The following is a 20,177-nucleotide window of genomic DNA, read 5'->3' on the forward strand; positions in this document are numbered from 1 at the left end:
TATCATTAAAATACTAATATGTAACGTTTAGGTACTAAAATGTAAAAAAAAAGTACTTATATGCACTCTTTTGGGGTAAAAAAAAGTACAAATGTGTACCTTTTTAAAGGGTAGTGACCTGGTGACAGCTTTTGTACCTTTTTTCCTGAGAGTATTATATTATATTATATTATATTATATTATATTATATTATATTATATTATATTATATTATATTATATTATATTATGTTATATGTGATCCTGGACCACAAAACCAGTCATAAGTTTTTTTTTTTTATTTATTCAGATTTATACATCATCATCAAAAAAAAAGAAGCTAAATAAATAATCTTTCCGTTGATGTATGGTTTGTTAGAATAGGACAATATTTGGCTGATATACAACTATTTAAAAATCTGTAATCTAAGGGTGCAAAAAATCTAAATATTGAGAAAATCACCTTTAAAATTGTCCAAATGAAGTTCTTAGCAATGCATATTACTAATCAAAAATAAGTTTTGATATATTTATGGTAGTAAATTTACAAAATATCTTCATGGAACATGATCTTTACTTAATATCCTAATGATTTTTGACAAAAAATAGATCATTTTGACCCATACAATGTATTTTTGGCTATTGCTACAAATATAGCCATGCTACTTAAGACTGGTTTTGTGGTCCAGGGTCGCATATTATATAATATTATATTATATGCATGTCAACATGTTTCAGTCAGAATAACATAAAGCATACAAGTTGAAACTAAAATAAAAGGTTATTGGAGTAAGTTCTATGAGAAAATGCTATTTTAGTTTATCTACCTCAAAATGTCATGTTTAATTCAAGTGTGTTAAACAATACATTATTAGTAATTGTTTGTAGAATTGATCAATTTCTGAGTGAAAACTGTTGCTATACTAAATTTTTAAAGCATAGTACCTTTGGAAAAAGACATGAATTGGACAAGTTGGAAAACATGTAGTAGGAAGCAAAATATATATACAAGTGTAATTTAAACTTTCTATTCATCAAAGAATCCTGGAAAAATGCATCACAGTTTCCACAAAAAGATTAAGCAGCAAAAACTGTTTTCAACATCAATTACATATTTGTTAAGCAACAAATCAGCATATTAGAATGATTTTTGAAGGACTTTGATCACTGGAATACATTACAAAAATGAATTAAAATAGAAAACTTTTTTAAAATTCTAATATTTCACAATGTTGCTGTTTTTGTTCTAAAAAATAAATGCATCTTTGATTAACATAAAAGCTTTGTATTTATGTAAGTGTATTTAAAAATAATAAATACAAAATTGAAAATGTACTAATACTATATCAAAGAAGGGAATCTGACATTTATTATCAAGTAACCAAATGCTGTCTTACGTAAAAGAGAAAACCAAATAGCATTATATAATCACTCCACTCTGCAGCACTGGTTTGCCATCTCGTTTTTCAAGAAGATGTGAAAGATTAAAAGTGACAGCAGCGGGACATCTGACCGGAGTCTGTGAACCCCCAAAACACTGCTACGGTTACATATAGCCTACTAAACATAGCGGCTCAGCACGTGTACACACACAAAAATATAAAAAACAATCATGTGCATAAACAAACATATAAGGTTTTATGTCTTCATATTTCCTGGGACATCTGTGGAGGGTCCTATAAAGCAGTTTTATACGTGCTGTAGGATAATCTGATCATTAATAATTTCATTAATCCTCGATGTAGGACTGATGAGCTGACAGTGATGTAATTCTAATAAAGGTGGATGCATCCCAGATCAGCCTTTGATCTGCTTTTAACAAACACCACTCACACTCTTAGGTACATATATATTACATTCTGTTTCTTATGTTTATTATTATCGCCTCTTATGTTTGTCCTGTAATATGGTTTATATCGTAATTTAACCAGTGGGAACCCTCTTTAATCCTTAATTTCGCACAATCCCTTCCCCCAACTCTCTCACACCTTCTCTAAGTATTTAATCCCCAACCCCTTTATAATATGTGTTCAACTACTGAATGGATTTACAGTGACTGCGGCACATTTGATGATAACAATTCAGAGGAAAAAAAGGAGTTATTTTAGGAGATGTAAGCTGAATGGATGGAGAGAAGCGGAGACATGAAAACGAGCTCTAAACAGCAGTACGTACAGATGGCTCGACTGAGCCGCTTTCAAAGAAATAATTCATGCTGCTTCTATAATAAGAGCAACTGGACTCCATCAAAGTGCAGTGCAAATACAATTACAGATGATCAAGCAAGATTAATCTCAATTAAAGAATTTCAACAGGCGAAGGGAGAGTAGGAATATTGTTGTACTTACAGCGCACTTTCATCCTGAACGTTAATAGTAAATAAGATTTAAAATTTTAGATTTCGAACACTGAATTCCTATGAAACATTCACACACATGCTTTAAAGCAATAGTTCAGCCAAAATGAATATTTGCTAAAAGCCTTTACTTTGTACGTACTCAGGTGATTCAAAATGTAGAAGAGCTTGCCAGATTTAGAGAAATGTAGCATTACATCACTTGATCACCATTGCCATCAGAATAGTCTAAACAGCTGATAAAAACATTACAATAATCCACAAGTAATCCACACCACTGTCGCTTAGCATGTCTGTGAAGTGAAAAGCAGTTTGTTTGTATTAAATGAATCATTAAAAGGGTTAGTTCACCCAAAAATGAAAATTAGCCCATTATTTACTCACCCTCAAGGCATTCTAGGTGTATATGACCTCCTTGACTTTCAGACAAATGCAGTCGGCTACTCCAAGCTTTTTAATGGCAATAGGCGGTTGTTTCTCTTCAGCAGTCCAAAACAAGTCCAATAAGTGCATACATCAAAATAAAAAGGCTCTGGGGGGTGAATAAAGGCCTCCTGTATGAAATGAATGCATTTTGGTGAGAAAAATATCCACGTTTAACTCTCTGGGGGTTTATATGCTCACTGTTGCTCTCGAAGGAAAAGCGATGCATTGAGAACTCGGGGGTGAAAACTTTGGAACAAAATGGAGATGTGAACATTTTTCTAATTTTGCCTATATATTAGAAGCCAAAATAAGTTACATTTTCCCTAATCTTCAAATTCAAAATGTTTTCATCCCCCAGCTCTGAATGCATGTTTTTTTTTTCCTTCTGGAGCTGCTGTAATAGTTGCATATGAGTCCCTCATTTGTCCTTAGTGTGAAAACATGGATCTCAAAATCATGCAGTCATTGTTGGAAAGGGTTCAAATACACAAAAAATGCTGGTAAACCAAACAATTTGTGGGACCTGAAGGATTTTTCTGAAGAACAGCAGGCAGTTTGACTGAACAACTATCACTAAACAAACAAACAAACAAAAAAAAAAACAGCTGTGGATCATTCAGGTAAGAACACAGTATTAGAAATCAAGGGGATGTAAACTTTTGAACTTTTGAGTCATTTTATAAATTCAACTATTATTTTCTCTTGTGGACTATATGTAAACATCTTTTATGTGAAATATCTTATTCAGGTCTGTACTAAATAAACCATAACATGCATTTTGAAAGATCCCTTGTATTTTGGTAAAATCATTACCATTAAGCATATTCTGAAAGGGGGATGTAAACTTTTGACCTCAACTGTACCTATACAATACACTGAACCTGGCAGATTTCTTTCTTGCATAAAAAACAGACTATATTTCTCAAAATACAAGTAATCACACTTATGTTTATAAAAACCCAGTATTTCTTTTTTTTTTTTTTATATATAAAAAAATACACTTTATGGCTTTAATCTCACTTTATTTACTATTACTTTATTTACAATGACATTCAGTGGTTCCATCATCAAATTTAACTTTAGTTAAGCCTAAATGTTGTTTATATTAGAAATATTAGAAGTTACAATTCATTTTAATAATAATGTTGTAATGAAGGAAATTCCATTTTACACATCAATGTTAGGATACAGTTGTAGCAATCACACTGAAAACAATGATATTTCAAGGATTTTAAATTCTAAATTAATAAATATTGATTTATTTTAGAATACACTACTAAACAATATACAAGAACAACCCCCCTTTCTATCCTATTGTACTTTTTTTTGTATTAGTGGTGTAGCAGATCTTGCCTCAGTTCTTGTATATTGTTAACGAACTTCTCACTGTGGTAATACATTAAAGAAACATTTTAGGCCTTAACATGATTTACTCTAGAACTAGAATATGCTCCTATCAACATGCGTTGATGTTTGATTTATGTCACATGGTGTGCATCTTTAGTTCAAGCAGGCTTGTGCACAATTCAGAATTGAATTGAGAATGACTCCTAAATTCCAATTCAGTTCTTGAATTTGAATTGAATTTGAATTGATGTCAAAAACAGGATCTAGAATTACAATTTGAATTTGAAGGAAGCAGAATTGCAATTCAACGCAAATTCAAAGAAATTCATATACATAAGTGAAGTGTTTAACAATGAAGCTTTACAATATAGATATGATTTCATTACATATTCTATAAAAGATATTAGTTTGAACTACTTGTCTTGTACAGATTACATTGTGTTATTTGATTACTTTGAAATGAAAATAACATTTTGAACAAAACTATTCAAACATTGAGGGAGTAATTTATTTCAAGAATTTGATCATTATCTATATGTTGGAACAAAATGTATGCAGGGTTGAGGAGTGACTAGTTATGTGTAATGAAATGATGCTATTAAATTACAACAGATTCAACACATTCTTTCTGTTGTTTGACTGTGTGGAATGTCTTTGAATTGCCATGAATTTAATTCCACTTCCTGTCATTCCAACTCCAATTCAAATTCAACTTCCTGTGGGGCGGAGTCAATTCAATTCAAATTCCAACTCATGAATTGAATGGCGGCCAATTCTGAAATTCTGAATTGTGCACAAGCCTGAGTTCAAGTATAATATTTGTACTAGCATCCCTAATACATATATTGTTATGAAAATGGGATGGTGAAACTTGTTTACTTAAATTTTAATCCTGTAGATTCACCATTGAGCTCATGGACAACACACTGAATTAAGGGTTGAATTCCACTAGGAATGAAATCTGTTTGTTTGACTATTGTCTTCTATAGAGCTGCTTTACAGATTAATTGAATTTGTTTTATAACTGATGAACTGTGCAACACTGACAGTTACTGAACTGAGTTGAATCAACAATAAATTGACTAGAGCTGAATAATGACACTGTTCTCTGTAGAGCTGCTTTATAATTACATTTAATTTTTTTTGATGAACTTTGCAACACTGACACTGTTACTGAACTGAATCAATATTAAATTAAGCTAAATATTGACACTTTTGTCTTCATTAGAGTTGCTTTACAGCTAAAATTTGAGTTGTTTTATAAGAGATGTATTTTACATCATGAACAATTTGTTATTTTCATGTTTATTACACCAAAGCTATAGAAATAAATGAGACTTTACTGCAAAATGAGTGCAAATGATTGCAAATATATTCTATTCTATATTCTAAATTTAAATTCAGCAATCTTTCTTCTGACCAATGTAATTGTGGATTATCTATTAATAATTATATACTTTATAGTCCCCCCAAGTTTAGGCACTCTAGTATAAGTAACTTCAGAGTCTGAGTATTTGTTGTCAACTACCAGTCAAAGTATTTGTTGACTGTCTGCTTAATATCTAGCTGCTAAAACTTTATTTTGATGGTCCCCCAAACAGACATTCTATTAACCTACTAATAATGAGAGTTAGTTGATGTTGCAACTTATAGTCGAGTTGAAGTTTAAGTTACTTTTAGTCAATAATGTCTAAAGGGGGCCTCAGGGTCGTTTTTGGTTTACTGGCATTAACTGCAAAACAATTCCAGTACCGGTTAATGATTTTTTTAAAGCAAATTCATTTGTTGTTTATTTGCTCTATAACAAGCAAACTGCCCTTATATTTTTCTTCCTGTGTTTCGTGGTTTGTGGTATATCAGAGGATCTGTCTATGAGGATACAGGTGCTGGTCATATAATTAGAATATCTTCAAAAAGTTGATTTATTTCACTAATTCCATTCAAGAAGTGAAACTTGTATAATGTATACATTCATTCCACACAGACTGATATATTTCAAGTGTTTATTACTTTTAATTTTAATAATTATAACTGACAACTAATAAAAACCCCAAATCAGTATCTCAGAAAAGAATCTGTATAGAATATTGTGAAAGGTTCAGTATTGAGGACTGTATACCAGGACGTTTTAGAGCACTTCATGCTTCCTGCTGCTGACCAACTTAATGGAGATGCAGATTTCATTTTCACCTGCACACAGTGCCAAAGCTACCAGTACCTGGTTTAAGGACCATGGCATCCCTGTTCTTAATTGGCCAGCAAACTCGCCTAACCTTAACCCCATAGAAAATCTATGGGGTATTGTGAAGAGGAAGATGTGATATGCCAGACCCAACAATGCAGAAGAGCTGAAGGCCACTATCAGAGCAACCTGGGCTCTCATAACACCTGAGGAGTGCCACAGACTGATCGACTCCATGCCACGCCACATTGCTGCAGTAATTCAGGCGAAAGGAGCCCAACTAAGTTTTGAGTGCTGTACATGCTCATACTTTTCATGTTCACATTTTTCAGTTGGCCAAGATTTCTAAAAATCCTTTCTTTGTATTGGTCTTAAGTAACATTCAAATTTTCTTAGATACTGAATTTGGGGTTTTGATTAGTTGTCCGTTATAATCATTAAAATTAAAAGAAATTAACAATTGAAATATATCAGTCTGTCTGGAATGAATGTATACATTATACAAGTTTCACTTCTTGAATGGAATTAGTGAAATAAATCAACTTTTTGAAGATATTCTAATTATATGACCAGCACCTAGGAATCTGCTGACGTTGACCTATCCGCTGATAGACACAGCTTTTAAAACTCTCCTGTGTGAATCTGTGTAAGCACTCGGTGACAAGCGTGAAAAACAATGATCATTGTAGCCAATCACAGACATATCTGTTAAGCGCGTAAACACAATGGCCAATCAGAAGTGTTTAAGAATTTACTCAGCAGCGCTCAAAATGCTCGTGGGAAATGCTGGTATCGTTACATTTTTAAAATTTCAGTACCAGCTGCTTACCGAAGTCGGAACTTTTGTTGAAAGCCATTTTTTGCAAATACAGGTAATTTAGCGTAGAGATATTATATTTTGTAACGTTTATGACCGTTATAGCACCAGCTATATAGGCCGATCTCCTTAAAACTTTGGATGCTTGTTTAGAATCACCTGTCGCATGTGCTCAGCAGGTTTCTTGAAGTTTTGAGTTTTCCTTTAGGCTTTATAGGCTTTTGGGTAAATTTGAACAGGCTCCTTTTCTAAACAACCCCCGTTATAGCTTCCCAAATGGTAGCAAAGGTGAGTCAAACAGGCCCAGAGTTTCGTTCTGATCGGCCTCCATTAATCTAATAGGTACTCAAACTTCATCGGCCAATGGCGGCAATGTTTTTTTTTAGATACGTGCACAGCGATTTTCACGTTTATAGGTCAAATGGTTGCATAGGTATAGCCATAGATTTTTTATTTTTTTTATATATATATAGTGCCAAGCTTTGTGATTTTAGTCCTTGAGCTCCTACATAAGTGTCCCGAGATTAGTGAAGATTCCGTTGAGGAGTTATAGGCATTTTACTAAAAGTGTCCATGCTGCTTTCAAACATTTTGTGTCACTTTGCGATGGTGAGTCAAAGGTTTTTTTGATAATTATTGATATTCGATCTCCAGAGAATCTTTCTGCACTGGTGTGGTTTTGAGTGATTTAGTACTTTTGATCCCTGTAGTGCCCCCCATCAGGCCGACTGGGGCAAGCCTTGGCCACATTATAGGCGGTGTGAGTACTAGCATCCCTCCAAGTTTCAAGTCTCTATGACTTACAGTTTGGTCTGCACAATCAGTGCAGTTATATTTCCACACAATAGTATTATTTCCACATGAATTACATATTTGAAACTGATTGCAATGCAGTTTGTATGCAATTCCGGAATAGATGTAGAGTAAAATAAAAGTAGAAAAACAGCCAGTCACCGATCAAAAAGCAAAAACGTCCGGTTCCAATTTGTAGCCGGTTGACTAATGCATCTCTACAAATATAACATTGATTATTGACAACCTTAAAAAATAATGAGTTACATCCATTGTATTTTCTAGGATATGGTCATGCGGCCCCCAGCACGGATGGTGGGAAGGTGTTCTGCATGTTCTACGCTCTCCTAGGAATCCCTCTCACACTGGTGATGTTCCAGAGTCTGGGTGAACGCATCAACACCTTCGTCAAGTACCTGTTGCACCGTCTCAAAAAGTGTCTTGGCCTTCGACACACCGAGGTCTCCATGGCCAACATGGTGTGCATTGGCTTAATATCCTGCATGAGCACCTTATGCGTGGGAGCAGCAGCTTTCTCACGCTATGAGGACTGGAGCTTCTTCCATGCATACTATTACTGCTTCATAACCCTCACCACCATTGGTTTTGGGGACTACGTAGCTCTACAGAAGGATAATGCGTTACAAACCAACCCCCAGTATGTCGCGTTTAGCTTCATGTACATCCTCACGGGACTCACGGTCATCGGCGCCTTCCTGAACCTGGTGGTTCTGCGTTTCATGACCATGAACGCCGAGGATGAGCGCCGTGATGCCGAACAGCGTACGTTGCTGTCACGAAACCGGCAGACTGGCGGCGCCAGAACCAACCATTGCATGTCCGACCCGCCATCTTCATCCACTGCGGGCCACGGAGGAGGCTCCGGAAAAGGGTTGTGTAACGTCTACGCCGAAGTGCTGCATTTCCAGTCCATGTGCTCTTGTCTCTGGTACAAAAGCCAGGAGAAGATGCGCTACTCGATTCCCATGATTATCTCCCACGATCTGTCCACTTCAGACACCTACATGGAGCACAGCGAAACCTCCGACGCCCTCCACTCCAACGGCTGCGTGTGCAGTGCCCTGCAGGAGCACTCGGCCACCAGTTCAGTTTACACGGGCCTGCTCAGCCCAGCACATTACCAAAGACTTTCCAAACGCCGCAGCTCCATCTAGAGGGCTGGAGGATGTATTGCATGTGAATCTCTTTCGCCTTACAAAACCAACCACTGTTATACTTGGGGTTGAAAAAAAAAAAACGCTGCTTCTAAGCTGCTCGGATCCTCTGTCAGTCGAATATATGTAATGTAGTGATAGACGGGGGAGGGCGGCCTGTCAGCAGGTGCTGCTTGAGGACCGGAGACGTAGCAGCGTGCAATAAACACAGGGTAAAGGCCTGTATTATTTGATGTACACTTTGAGGATTTCGAGAAAAGACAAAGCAAACTGCTAGCTCTTCGCTGAGCTCAAGGGTAAATGGAAACAAATGCAGGTCTTTCAAAACCAAGTCCCAAAGTGTCCGGCTCTTCTGGTTTTGTTTTGAATAGATCTTGATAGTTCTTGTGATGCAACCATTTCTACAGTGAGTACTTTATTACCTTTTCACGAGTTATGAAGTAATCATAGTAGTTAAGTAAAACATTTAAAAAAAGTTATTTTATATAAGAACTTTGCTAATGAATAGTATAGACCTTAGTCAGGAAAGTGCTGTATTTGATTTCTAATAGGAATAGAGCATTGCAGTGATTACATATTTTGTAGGCCAACCTGAAGCTTAGCTGGTTCCCTCAATGTTTTGTTCATTATGATAATCTTCACAAATGATTAAACTTTTATGAAATTTGAAGCCTAAATACCATCACCAGAAATGAACTAAATGAACGCCACCATCAATAAGCTTAAATAATGTTATTCTTGAATCAAAATCTAAATCTAACTTCTGCAGTCCCCCTGAGCCACTTATTAGCAAATGCTTTTTAAGGCAAGTATAAGCTTTAAAAAAATCACAAGGGAGCATTAGTTCATTTCAGATGTGAAATATCTTGAGCTTGTGTAAACCACAGAGCTTATTTTAGACATTTAACCAAAAAACCCATTCAAAACTATTGTCTTCAGTGCTAAAATGCACTATGTTTGCAGTTTTGGCCTATAAAAATATGTCATCCCTGCAGCACTTCATGAAACAAGGCTGTGAGGGATAGAAGTACAGTGGATCTAGTGCATTCAATGTTGTTTGTATTGTATTGCTGATTGATCATTTTTAGCAAACTCAAACACAAAACAATTTTACTAGTTGAGAGTTGTGAAAATTACATACTGAGGACCTTTATAAAGTTTGTGCTATTGTAAAGACTGTAAGTATATTCCTCATAGCCTTATTTTCATCCATGTAAAATTGAATATGCTGTCTAACTTGACTAAGGTCTGTTCGCTTTTCGTTTTCTTTCACACTCAAACTCACATTCACAATGAATTGTATTGTTCATCTATCCACGTGTTCCCCTTTTCTGTTTTTATATCCACTGTTATTTTAATCCATCACGTTTGTCTGAATAATTATTGGTTTGCGTTATTGTAGCTATTGTAGCATCTCTGTTTTTTAATTGATATTGGATTATATAAATATATAGGATTATATTGTACTTGAAGTTGCACTTTAGATTAACACATTTTAGCTTCAGGGCTGTAGCCAAGAGTGCACAGATTATCTCGTGAGGTTGACATGAAATCTGAATGCACCCTATTTAGTTTCTTAAAACGTGTTCCTGCACTTATAGTGCACAATAATACTGTTTTTTGTTTTTTTTTTACTCTTTGATTAAAAAAAACACTTGCTCCACTTCTAAAATAATTTTAAAACCCAAGCCATGCCAATTTTTCAAAATGAAACCAAACAACTATTTAAACACTGTTTAAAGGCCAATTTGGTTGGTAATGTCCTTATAAAATTATTAATAGTTAATAGTTAATGAGGCTGATTAATAAAGGTTTCAGCAATAAAAGCAAATAATAATTTGAACAAGATCTCTTAAAGGAATAGTTCTCCCAAAAATGTCAATTTGCTGAAAATTGACTCACCTCGAGGCCATCCAAGAAAAGTTTGTTTCTTCATCAGAACAGATTTGGAGAAATGTATCATTCCGTCACTTGCTCACCACTTGAATAAAGGGGTGCCATAAGAATGAAAGTCCTAACAGCTGATAAACATCACAATAACACACCCCAGTCCATCAATGTTTATGAAGTGAAAAACCGTGTTCATAATCATTAGGACATTTTAAACCTTTGTTTAAAAGCTCTGTTTACAAGTGAATACAGTCCAAAACATTTCTAAACAAATAAGTGACCCTGGACCACGAAACCAGTCTTAAGTAGCACTGGTACATTTGTAGCAATATAGCCAACAATACATTGTATTAGACAAAATTATTGATTTTCCTTTTATGGCAAAAATCATTAGAATATTAAGTAAAGATCATGTTCCATGAAGATATTTTGTAAATATCCTACCGTAATTATGTGTACTAATTAAAGTACTATGCATTGCTAAGAACTTTAAAGGCAATTTTCTCAATATTTAGATTTTTTTGCACCCTCAGATTCCAGATTTTCAAATAGTTGTATCTTGACCAAATATAGTCCTGTCTTAACAAACCATACATCAATGGAAAGCTTATTTATCCACTTAATATAAAAATAATGTAAACTTAAGACTGGTTTTGTGGTCCAGGGTCACATATGTATGTGAATTTTTGATGTAAGAGAACAGGGGATGGGTTTTTTTCACTGGAGGAAGCTTTATTATAGATTATGGACTTATTTTGGCCAGAAGTGATGGTTTAAAGTTAAAACACCTTGATAGATTTTTATTTTTCTTATAAAAACACCTAGTTTTGCGCTTCACAAGATTATAACTGATCGACTGGAGTGGTGTGGATTACTTGTGGATTATTGTGATGTTTTCATCAGCTGTTTGGACTCTCATTCTGACGGCACCCATTCACTACAAAGAATCTATGGTGAGCAATTGATATAATGATGATGTGATAATCTACATCTTGGATGGCCTAAAGTAAATTTTCAGCTCATTTTCATTTTGAATGAACTACAGCTTTAAGTGTGAACATGATCTTCAGCCTCTACATCCCAAGCATTGTCCATTCAGTTACGTAATTTTGAAATCCAAGCAATTTTCAATGGATAAAAACCCATGATTTTGCTTTTAACAGAAAGAATGGGTTGCAACGCATTTTGCGTTGACTGTAACTGAACAGCTATAGTGGTTTTATTATATATTTTTGACAGTGCACAAAATTTGTAACCTTGTAATAATTAATAATTGCATTAGATCAAAGGTCAAATTGAAGACTAAAATTGATATTTTTTAGCATCAGGTTTGAAGGCAAGTTTTGTATATTTACATACATTAAGCCAAATACTAAAGAGCACAAATGGGCTCACAAATGGGTAAAACTGCACTTTTAAAATCTGAAATAATAATATAACACTATTTGTTTTATACTGGATATTTCATTTAGATATTAAATTTAAACTTTACTACAGGTAAAAACATCATTCTAACATTGTATGCATTTACAATTTCAGAGCAACTAATCAAAAGGTCACTGCTTTCCTTTCAACGACCTTGAACTGTCATCATAGCAATTTTTTTTAAATCTAAACTCATGTCCAAATCAAGATTTGGAAATCTGAAGAGGAATAAAATGTGCATATAGATCATGTGGGTCTGTCATTTCTCAACTTACTAACTTAGAAATGTCAAATGTGCTTGTTGTTGCTATTTTTAGCACATAGAAAATATAATCTAAGCAATATGTCAGGAGATCATGTACAGTATAAATGTTTCTTGTATTAACGTCCTAGTCTCACAAAGTTACAAACATACTACAAAACCAATAACCCGTCATTTGGTGCTTGTCATGTCATGTTTATGAAAACAAGATTGATATTGTTTGCTGGGTGCCTTAGATAGCTACTAATGTTTGTTCCAAAATGTACCAATTGCACATCGCATGATAGAACTGAGTTCTAACTAAAACCCCCCAAAAATGAAATATTCTGCCTTGATCCTGTTTGTTCTTTCTTACATTGTAAATCAAAGAGCATCCCTGCTAATGTTACTCTACCTCAGAGGGCTGAGTCACTGTGGGTATTTCCCATCTCCTTTATCTCCCTTCTCCCTTTCTCCTGCAAAAAGAAAAAAAATAGTTGCCCCTTCTCAGCAAACTTGTCAGTTCGGATCATCTTCATCCAAGCCTCTCTTTCTATTTGGGAATGAAGCTGCATAATATGTCCACCTAGGGGCAAAGAAAGTATTTGACAAGTGGTTGGGCAGAGTGGAGGGCACACATTAAAGCTCAGAACTGTGTGTTTGTGTGCATGTTGAGCTATAGAAATGAATTTTCAGTTAAATAAGCATTCATTTGGCACTTTATCCACCAATATAGAAAGAAATGCATTATTGTAAAGAGTCTTGATATGATTGACCTTCTATCCTCCAACATTTCCTGACTGTGTTTAAACATTCAATTGAAAGGGGCCTGTTAAATGCCATTCTTAAGGGATGTATTTTTAAATGACCATAATCATTGTATTTCGCATTCATAAACATGTCCCAGCTGTCTGTTTAATAAATACATGATGTTAAATATGCATTCAAATCTTTATTTCGTTGATACGCCACACAGGTTCTGCTTTGTAACATTTAACAGTTTAACTTTTTATAAAAAAGCTATTAAAAGCACTGATCTTTAATTTGTGATGTGATGTCTCACTGTGCACTTAGTATGTGTATTTTTAGTCTCTTAAAGGAATAGTTCAGGCAAAATGAAAATTTGCTGAAACTATACACACCCTTAGGCCATACAGGATGAAGATGAGATTGTATCTTCATGAGAACAGATTTGGAGGATTGTAGCATTACGTCAACCACAAATGGATCCTCTGCAGTGAATGGGTGCCGTCATGAGAGTCCAAGCAGCTGATAAAAGCATTACAATAATTCACAAATAATCCAGTCCATCAATTAATGTATTGTGCAAAACTGCATGTTTGCACTAAACAAATCTATCATTAAGATGCTTTTAACTTTAAAATATTGCAGAGTCCTTCATCCATAATACTGTTTTCTCCAATGAAAACAACATTTTGTCTGAATCAAGAGCAAAATATGCACAGATCTAACCATTTATTCACCAGTTTCAACTTAAAAACTTAAGTTTAGCAGCTGCCTTAAAATATTAAGGCAAATCAACTTAAGTCCTTTCAACTCACAAGTTAAATCAACTAATTTTGATTGTAATACGTTAAAATGACTTGCAGTTTTAAGCTGATTTACTTAAAAACTTAAGGCAGCTGCTGAACTTTTTAAGTTGAATCTGGTGAAAACTTTTTACAGTGTAGTTCTAAATAAATATATCAGTGGGATTTGATGTGCAATGAACAACAGGGGATGGACTTTTTCACTGGAGGAAGAGTTATTATGGATTATTATTAGGGCTGTCAATCGATTAAATAATTTTTTTTAATCGCGATTAATCGCATGGTTGTCATGAGTTAACTCGCGATTAATCGCACATTTTTATCTGTTCTAAATGTACCTTAAATTAATACTTTTTAAAGTTTTTAATACTCTAATCAACATTGGCATGGACAAACATGGATGCTTTAAGCAAATATGTGTTTATTATCAGTGAAACCATACTCGACATGAAGACTAACTTGTTTCAAATGTCATAGATGTTTTTCAAATAACTTGTTCATGTCTATTAGACACATGAAAAAAAGAACATAGAAACACCAGGTTCCCATTACTTCTCTTTCTTTGCACTGAGCAATTTACTTACACAAGCTTGTTTATATTATTTGCCGGACAGGGCAGCTCACTTCTTCTGAACAAGCAAAATCTACATTTATTATTACATTTCTTTGCCTCTCGGTGCCCACATACTGTAATCTGATGCAGCCAAGTTCTCAACAAAACTGTTTCCATTGTTTTGATTAAGTATTTTTGTTATCAGACAACCAAAGTAATATGAAATAATAACTGAAAAAAAAAATCCTGCATTATGATCATGATTCAATCACTGAAAATAATCATTTACCGGCATCTGGACATAAGTCACTCCCTGCATTATTATCGTTGTTTTTAACTTCCTGTCTGAATTCCTTCAGGTTCCTTTGACTTTTTAGGAGTTTACCCATTTAAAGTTATGTGATCGCAAAAACCTGCTTCTTTTTTTAATGTATTGTTTTGGTTATAATGTACTGATTGGAGAGCCTGGTCTCATGAAAATGCGCACTAGCACGACTTTCTGTTTCTATTTGGCGTGCTATTAATAAGCTGAAATTAACTTTGGCGTGCATATGAGATGCATGTGTTTGACGTGCATATAATACGCCGTTTTCACATACTCCACAGCACCAATCCTAACGTACACCGACTCCGCTTGCATTAATTAAATATGCCAGAAGTGCCGGTACGCATGAAAAAGTGCAAGTACGCAAAAGGATAAAATACAGAAGTGCCTGCGTACTGGCCCACTTCAAGCACTGGAATGAACATAACATCTGTTTTAACTGAAAGCGCTGCTCCTCTGCCGCTCGCTGAACAGAGCAGACGCAGATATAAAGAGAGGGAGGTGCGCGCGCACTGGGAGATCTCGCGCTCGTTCAGTAAAACCGGAGAGACTATATTAGGTTTGTCCAATTATGTGTTTATGTATTGTTGCTAGACACTTTTCGCTAGGTTGGCAACACTGTACATCCATTTCTTTAACTATGGGCTACGTAGTGGGTCAAACAGAAAATGCGCGCTGCGTTAATCGCGCGTTAATAAAATTAGTGCCGTTAAAATGAATTTGCGTTAACGCGCTATTAACGGGTTAATTTTGACAGCCCTAATTATTATCCCATATTTTGGCCATAAGCGACAGTTTGAAGTAAATGCCTTAAAGGATTAGTTCACTTCCAGAACAAAAAATTACTCACCCCCTTGTCATCCAAGATGTTCATGTCTTTCTTTCTTCAGTCGTAAAGAAAATATGTTTTTTTTTTTTTGAGGAAAACATTTCAGCAATTTTCTGCATATTCTCCATATATAGGAGAAAATTAGATGGGAATTGTTCAACATACTCTAAAGGCCTGTTCACACCAAGAACGATAAGGATAACTATAAGAAAACTGTGGAGAAAACACCTGAAATGTTTTCCTAAAAAAAAAAAAACCATAATTTCTTTACGACTGAAGAAAGAAAGACATGAACATCTTGGATGACAAGGGGGTGAGTAAATTATCTGTAATTTTTTGTTCTGGAAGTGAAATAATCCTTTAATTATGGATTTGTTTCTTACAAAAACATGTTTTTTTTGGCTTCACAAGATGTTAACTGATGGACTAGAGTCGTGTGGATTACTTGTGAATTGTACCACCAAATTTTCATCCAAACATTCATCTTGCTGCACCATAAAAAGCAGCAAACTTATATAAAATCTAAAACAGTATAGCATTAATAGACCATTTAAGTAATCGAATATTTAAAATCTACATTGAGTATCAGCTTGTAGGTGCTGTATGATTATAAAAACATTTTAGAACTCATGCAAAGCCCTTTTTCACAAAGAAGAAGGAGAATTAAAAAAGAGCAGGAGCTTGAGGATTTGTGGGCTGATTAAATAATACAAACACGGCTCCCACAGCTGCGACATTCCTCTGTCACGTGAGGAACTCTCACAGGCTCTTATGTGTCTCCAACTTCAGCTTCTATCAGCATCAAAACCACCAGTCTCTTCCCACGTCAGCTGAGATCAGCTGCCCTCACGTTTCAGACGAAGACAAACCTAGGGTCTGAAATTAAGCAGGCATTAAAAAATAACAAGGCTGTGACCACGTTTATGATTAATTGAAGAGGCAGAAAGAATCTTTAATAAATTATAAATTATGAATGAATTTAATGAGCACTTTATAACCTTTTCTTTTCTACATCGGTGCACCTCATTAATGCTCCGCTGACCTGTTCCTGACTTTTACCATAGTGTTTGTGGTCTTTTTTAAAGGCAAAGTTCTTTAGTGAAGTTAATTAAATAGGACTAGGACTAAATAGGAAAAGATTCCAAGAGAATTGAAAACAAAATGTGAATAAGAAATGCGGAAGGCAGAATATATATACATATACATATATATGTATATATACTATATATACTTCTGCACAACACAACTGATGGTCCCAACCCCATTTATAAGGCAAGAAATCCCACTTATTAAACCGGACAGGGCACACCTGTGAAGTGAAAACCATTTCAGGTGACTACCTCTTGAAGCTCATCAAGAGAATGCCAAAAGTGTGCAAAGCAGTAATCAAAGCAAAAGGTGGCTACTTTGAAGAACCTAGAATATGACATATTTTCAGTTGTTTCACACTTTTTTGTTATGTACATAATTCCACATGTGTTAATTCATAGTTTTGATGCCTTCAGTGTGAATCTACAACTTCCATAGTCATGAAAATAAAGAAAACTTGGTTCAAAGGTGTGTCCAAGGTGTGTCCAAACTTTTGGTCTGTACTGTATATAAGTTTTACTTTACAAATGGCATAGTTTCCTCATTTTTTTGTTCAGTGCCCTAGACATCTTTTATTTATTCATATTGTGCTTAATTATACATTTGTTGAGCATTTCACCATGTAAGGGCTTCTTCTGATGTAGCTGACAGAGCCCTCGGGCCGCAGGAGTCCTTAACTCAGCCTGTTACATAACGCTGTCGACTGCACTTTTACTGATGTTTCAGCATGTGCTCCAGGATCCCTCTGCCTGTTCCTGCTTTTTTACCTCACTTCCTGTGCAAATATGCATACAAAAATACAATTTAAATTAAATAAATAAAATATATATATATATAAAAAACTCTACTCAGCTTAAGCATATCAGAAAATGGCTGCAAAAGCATATTATTATTATTATTATTATTATTATTATTATTATTATTATTATTATCAGCCAATAATAATAATAATAATAATAATAATAATAATAATAATAATAATAGTAATAATAATAATAATAATATTATTATTATTATTATTATTATTATTATTATTATTATTATTATTATTATTAATGTTATCATCAGTCCAATACAGAATGTCAACAACAACAAAAATAATAATAATAATAATTATTATATTATTATTATTATTATTATTATTATTATTATTATTATTATTATTATTATTATTATTAATGTTATCATCAGTCCAATACTGAATGTCAACAACAATAATAATAATAATTATTATTATTATTATTATTATTATATTATTATTATTATTATTAGTAGTAGTAGTAGTAGTAGTAGTAGTATTAGTATTAATACTTATTATTATTATTATTATTATTATTATTAATGTTATCATCAGTCCAATACTGAATGTCAACAGCAATAATAATAATAATAAATTATTTATTTAGCTAATCAATTAATAATCATTTATTTATTTATTTATTTATTTATTTTTGTTAATTATGAATGCCAATTTATTTTTGTTTGCCAATTTATTTTGTTCATTAGTTTTAAGCGGTACAATATTGAATCCCAGCAACAACAACAACAATAATATTAATAATATTATTAACAACAAAATATTTATTTTGCTAATTAATTAACAATTTCTTTTTAATAAAACTTTTTTCTTGAATTAATTAATGAAATCATTTTAGTTAATTATGAACACCAATTTATAATTTTTTTGCCAAATTATTTTGTTCATTTGTTCTAATTGGTACCATATTTAAGGTCAACAACAACAACTATAATAATAATATAGTAATATATAAACTCTTTATTTAACTAATTAATTAACATTTCTTTTTAATGAACTGTGTTTTATTTTTTATTAATTATTTTTTTATTATGAATGGCAATTTATTTAGTTTATTAGCTCTAAGCGGTACAATATTGAATGTCAATAATATAATATAATATAATATAATAATACAATATAATAATTATTACCACCAGTCCAATATTGAATGTCAACAGCAACAACATAATAATAATACAACTAAAAAAAAAAAACTATTTATTCAGCTAATTAATTAACATTTCTATTTAATAAATATTTTTTTCTTGAATTAATGAATTATTTTTTGTTAATTATGAATACCAATTTATTATTGTTTGCCAAATTATTTTGTTCATTAGTTCTAAGAGGTAAAATAATTAATGTCAATAACAACAACAACAACAATAATAATAATATTAATAATAATAATAATTATAAACTATTTATTTAGCTAATTAATTAACATTTCTTTTTAATAAATTCATTCATTCATTCATTTTTGGTAATTATGAATACCAATTTATTATTGTTTGCCAAATTATTTTGTTCATTAGTTCTAAGCAGTAAAATAGTTAATGTCAACAACAACAAAAACAACAACAACAATAATAATAATAATAATAATAATAATAATAATAACGATTTATTTAACTAAATAATTAACATTTCTTTTTAATTAATTGTGTTTTATTTTTTAATTAATTTGTTTATTTTTTTGTTAATTATGAATTCCAATTTATTTTGTTCATTAGCTCTAAGCGTTACAACATTGAATGTCAATAATAACAACATAATATAATATAATGTAATATAATATAATATAATATAATATAATGCAATATAATATAATATAATATAATATAATATAATATTTATTTAATAAATAATTTAGTTATTTATTTTTTCTTTAATTCGTTCATTTTTGTTAATTATGAATGTTATTTATTTTTAATTAATTATGTTTTATTTATTTATTCATTTATTTATTTTTGTTAATTATAAATGGCAATTTATTTTTGTTTGCCAAATAATTTGTCAATTAGTTCTAAGCGGTACAATATTTAATGTCAACAACAACAACAACAACAACAACAACAACAACAACATAATAATAATAATAATAATAATAATAATAATAATAATAATAATAATAATAATACCAATAAACTGTTTATTTAGCCAATTAATTAATTAATACAATTTATTTTAAATTAATTATGTTTTATTTATTTATTTATTTATTTATTTTGTTAATTATAAATGTCAATTTATTTTTGTTTGCCAATTTATTTTGTTCATTAGTTCTAAGCAGTACACTATTAAATGTCTATTATTATTATTATTATTATTATTATTATTATTAGCAATCCAATAGTGAATGTCAACAACAACAAAAACAACAACAATAATAACAAACTATTTA

The 20,177-nt window shown here is 32.6% G+C and overlaps 1 protein-coding gene across 1 annotated transcript in view; it reads left to right on the forward strand.

Moving 5' to 3' along the window:
- kcnk3a (potassium channel, subfamily K, member 3a) overlaps positions 1–13,565 on the forward strand; it is a 30,817-nt gene extending 17,252 nt beyond the window's left edge. Inside the window, exon 2 of the mRNA XM_073816724.1 lies at positions 8,183–13,565. Coding sequence (XP_073672825.1) covers positions 8,183–9,072 — 890 coding nt within the window. The 3' untranslated portion in view covers positions 9,073–13,565. The remainder of the gene's footprint in view (positions 1–8,182) is intronic.
- Positions 13,566–20,177: the final 6,612 nt, after the last annotated feature.

Source organism: Garra rufa, chromosome 13 (genome assembly GCF_049309525.1).
Source record: "Garra rufa chromosome 13, GarRuf1.0, whole genome shotgun sequence".
NCBI classification, from domain to species: Eukaryota; Metazoa; Chordata; class Actinopteri; order Cypriniformes; family Cyprinidae; genus Garra; species Garra rufa.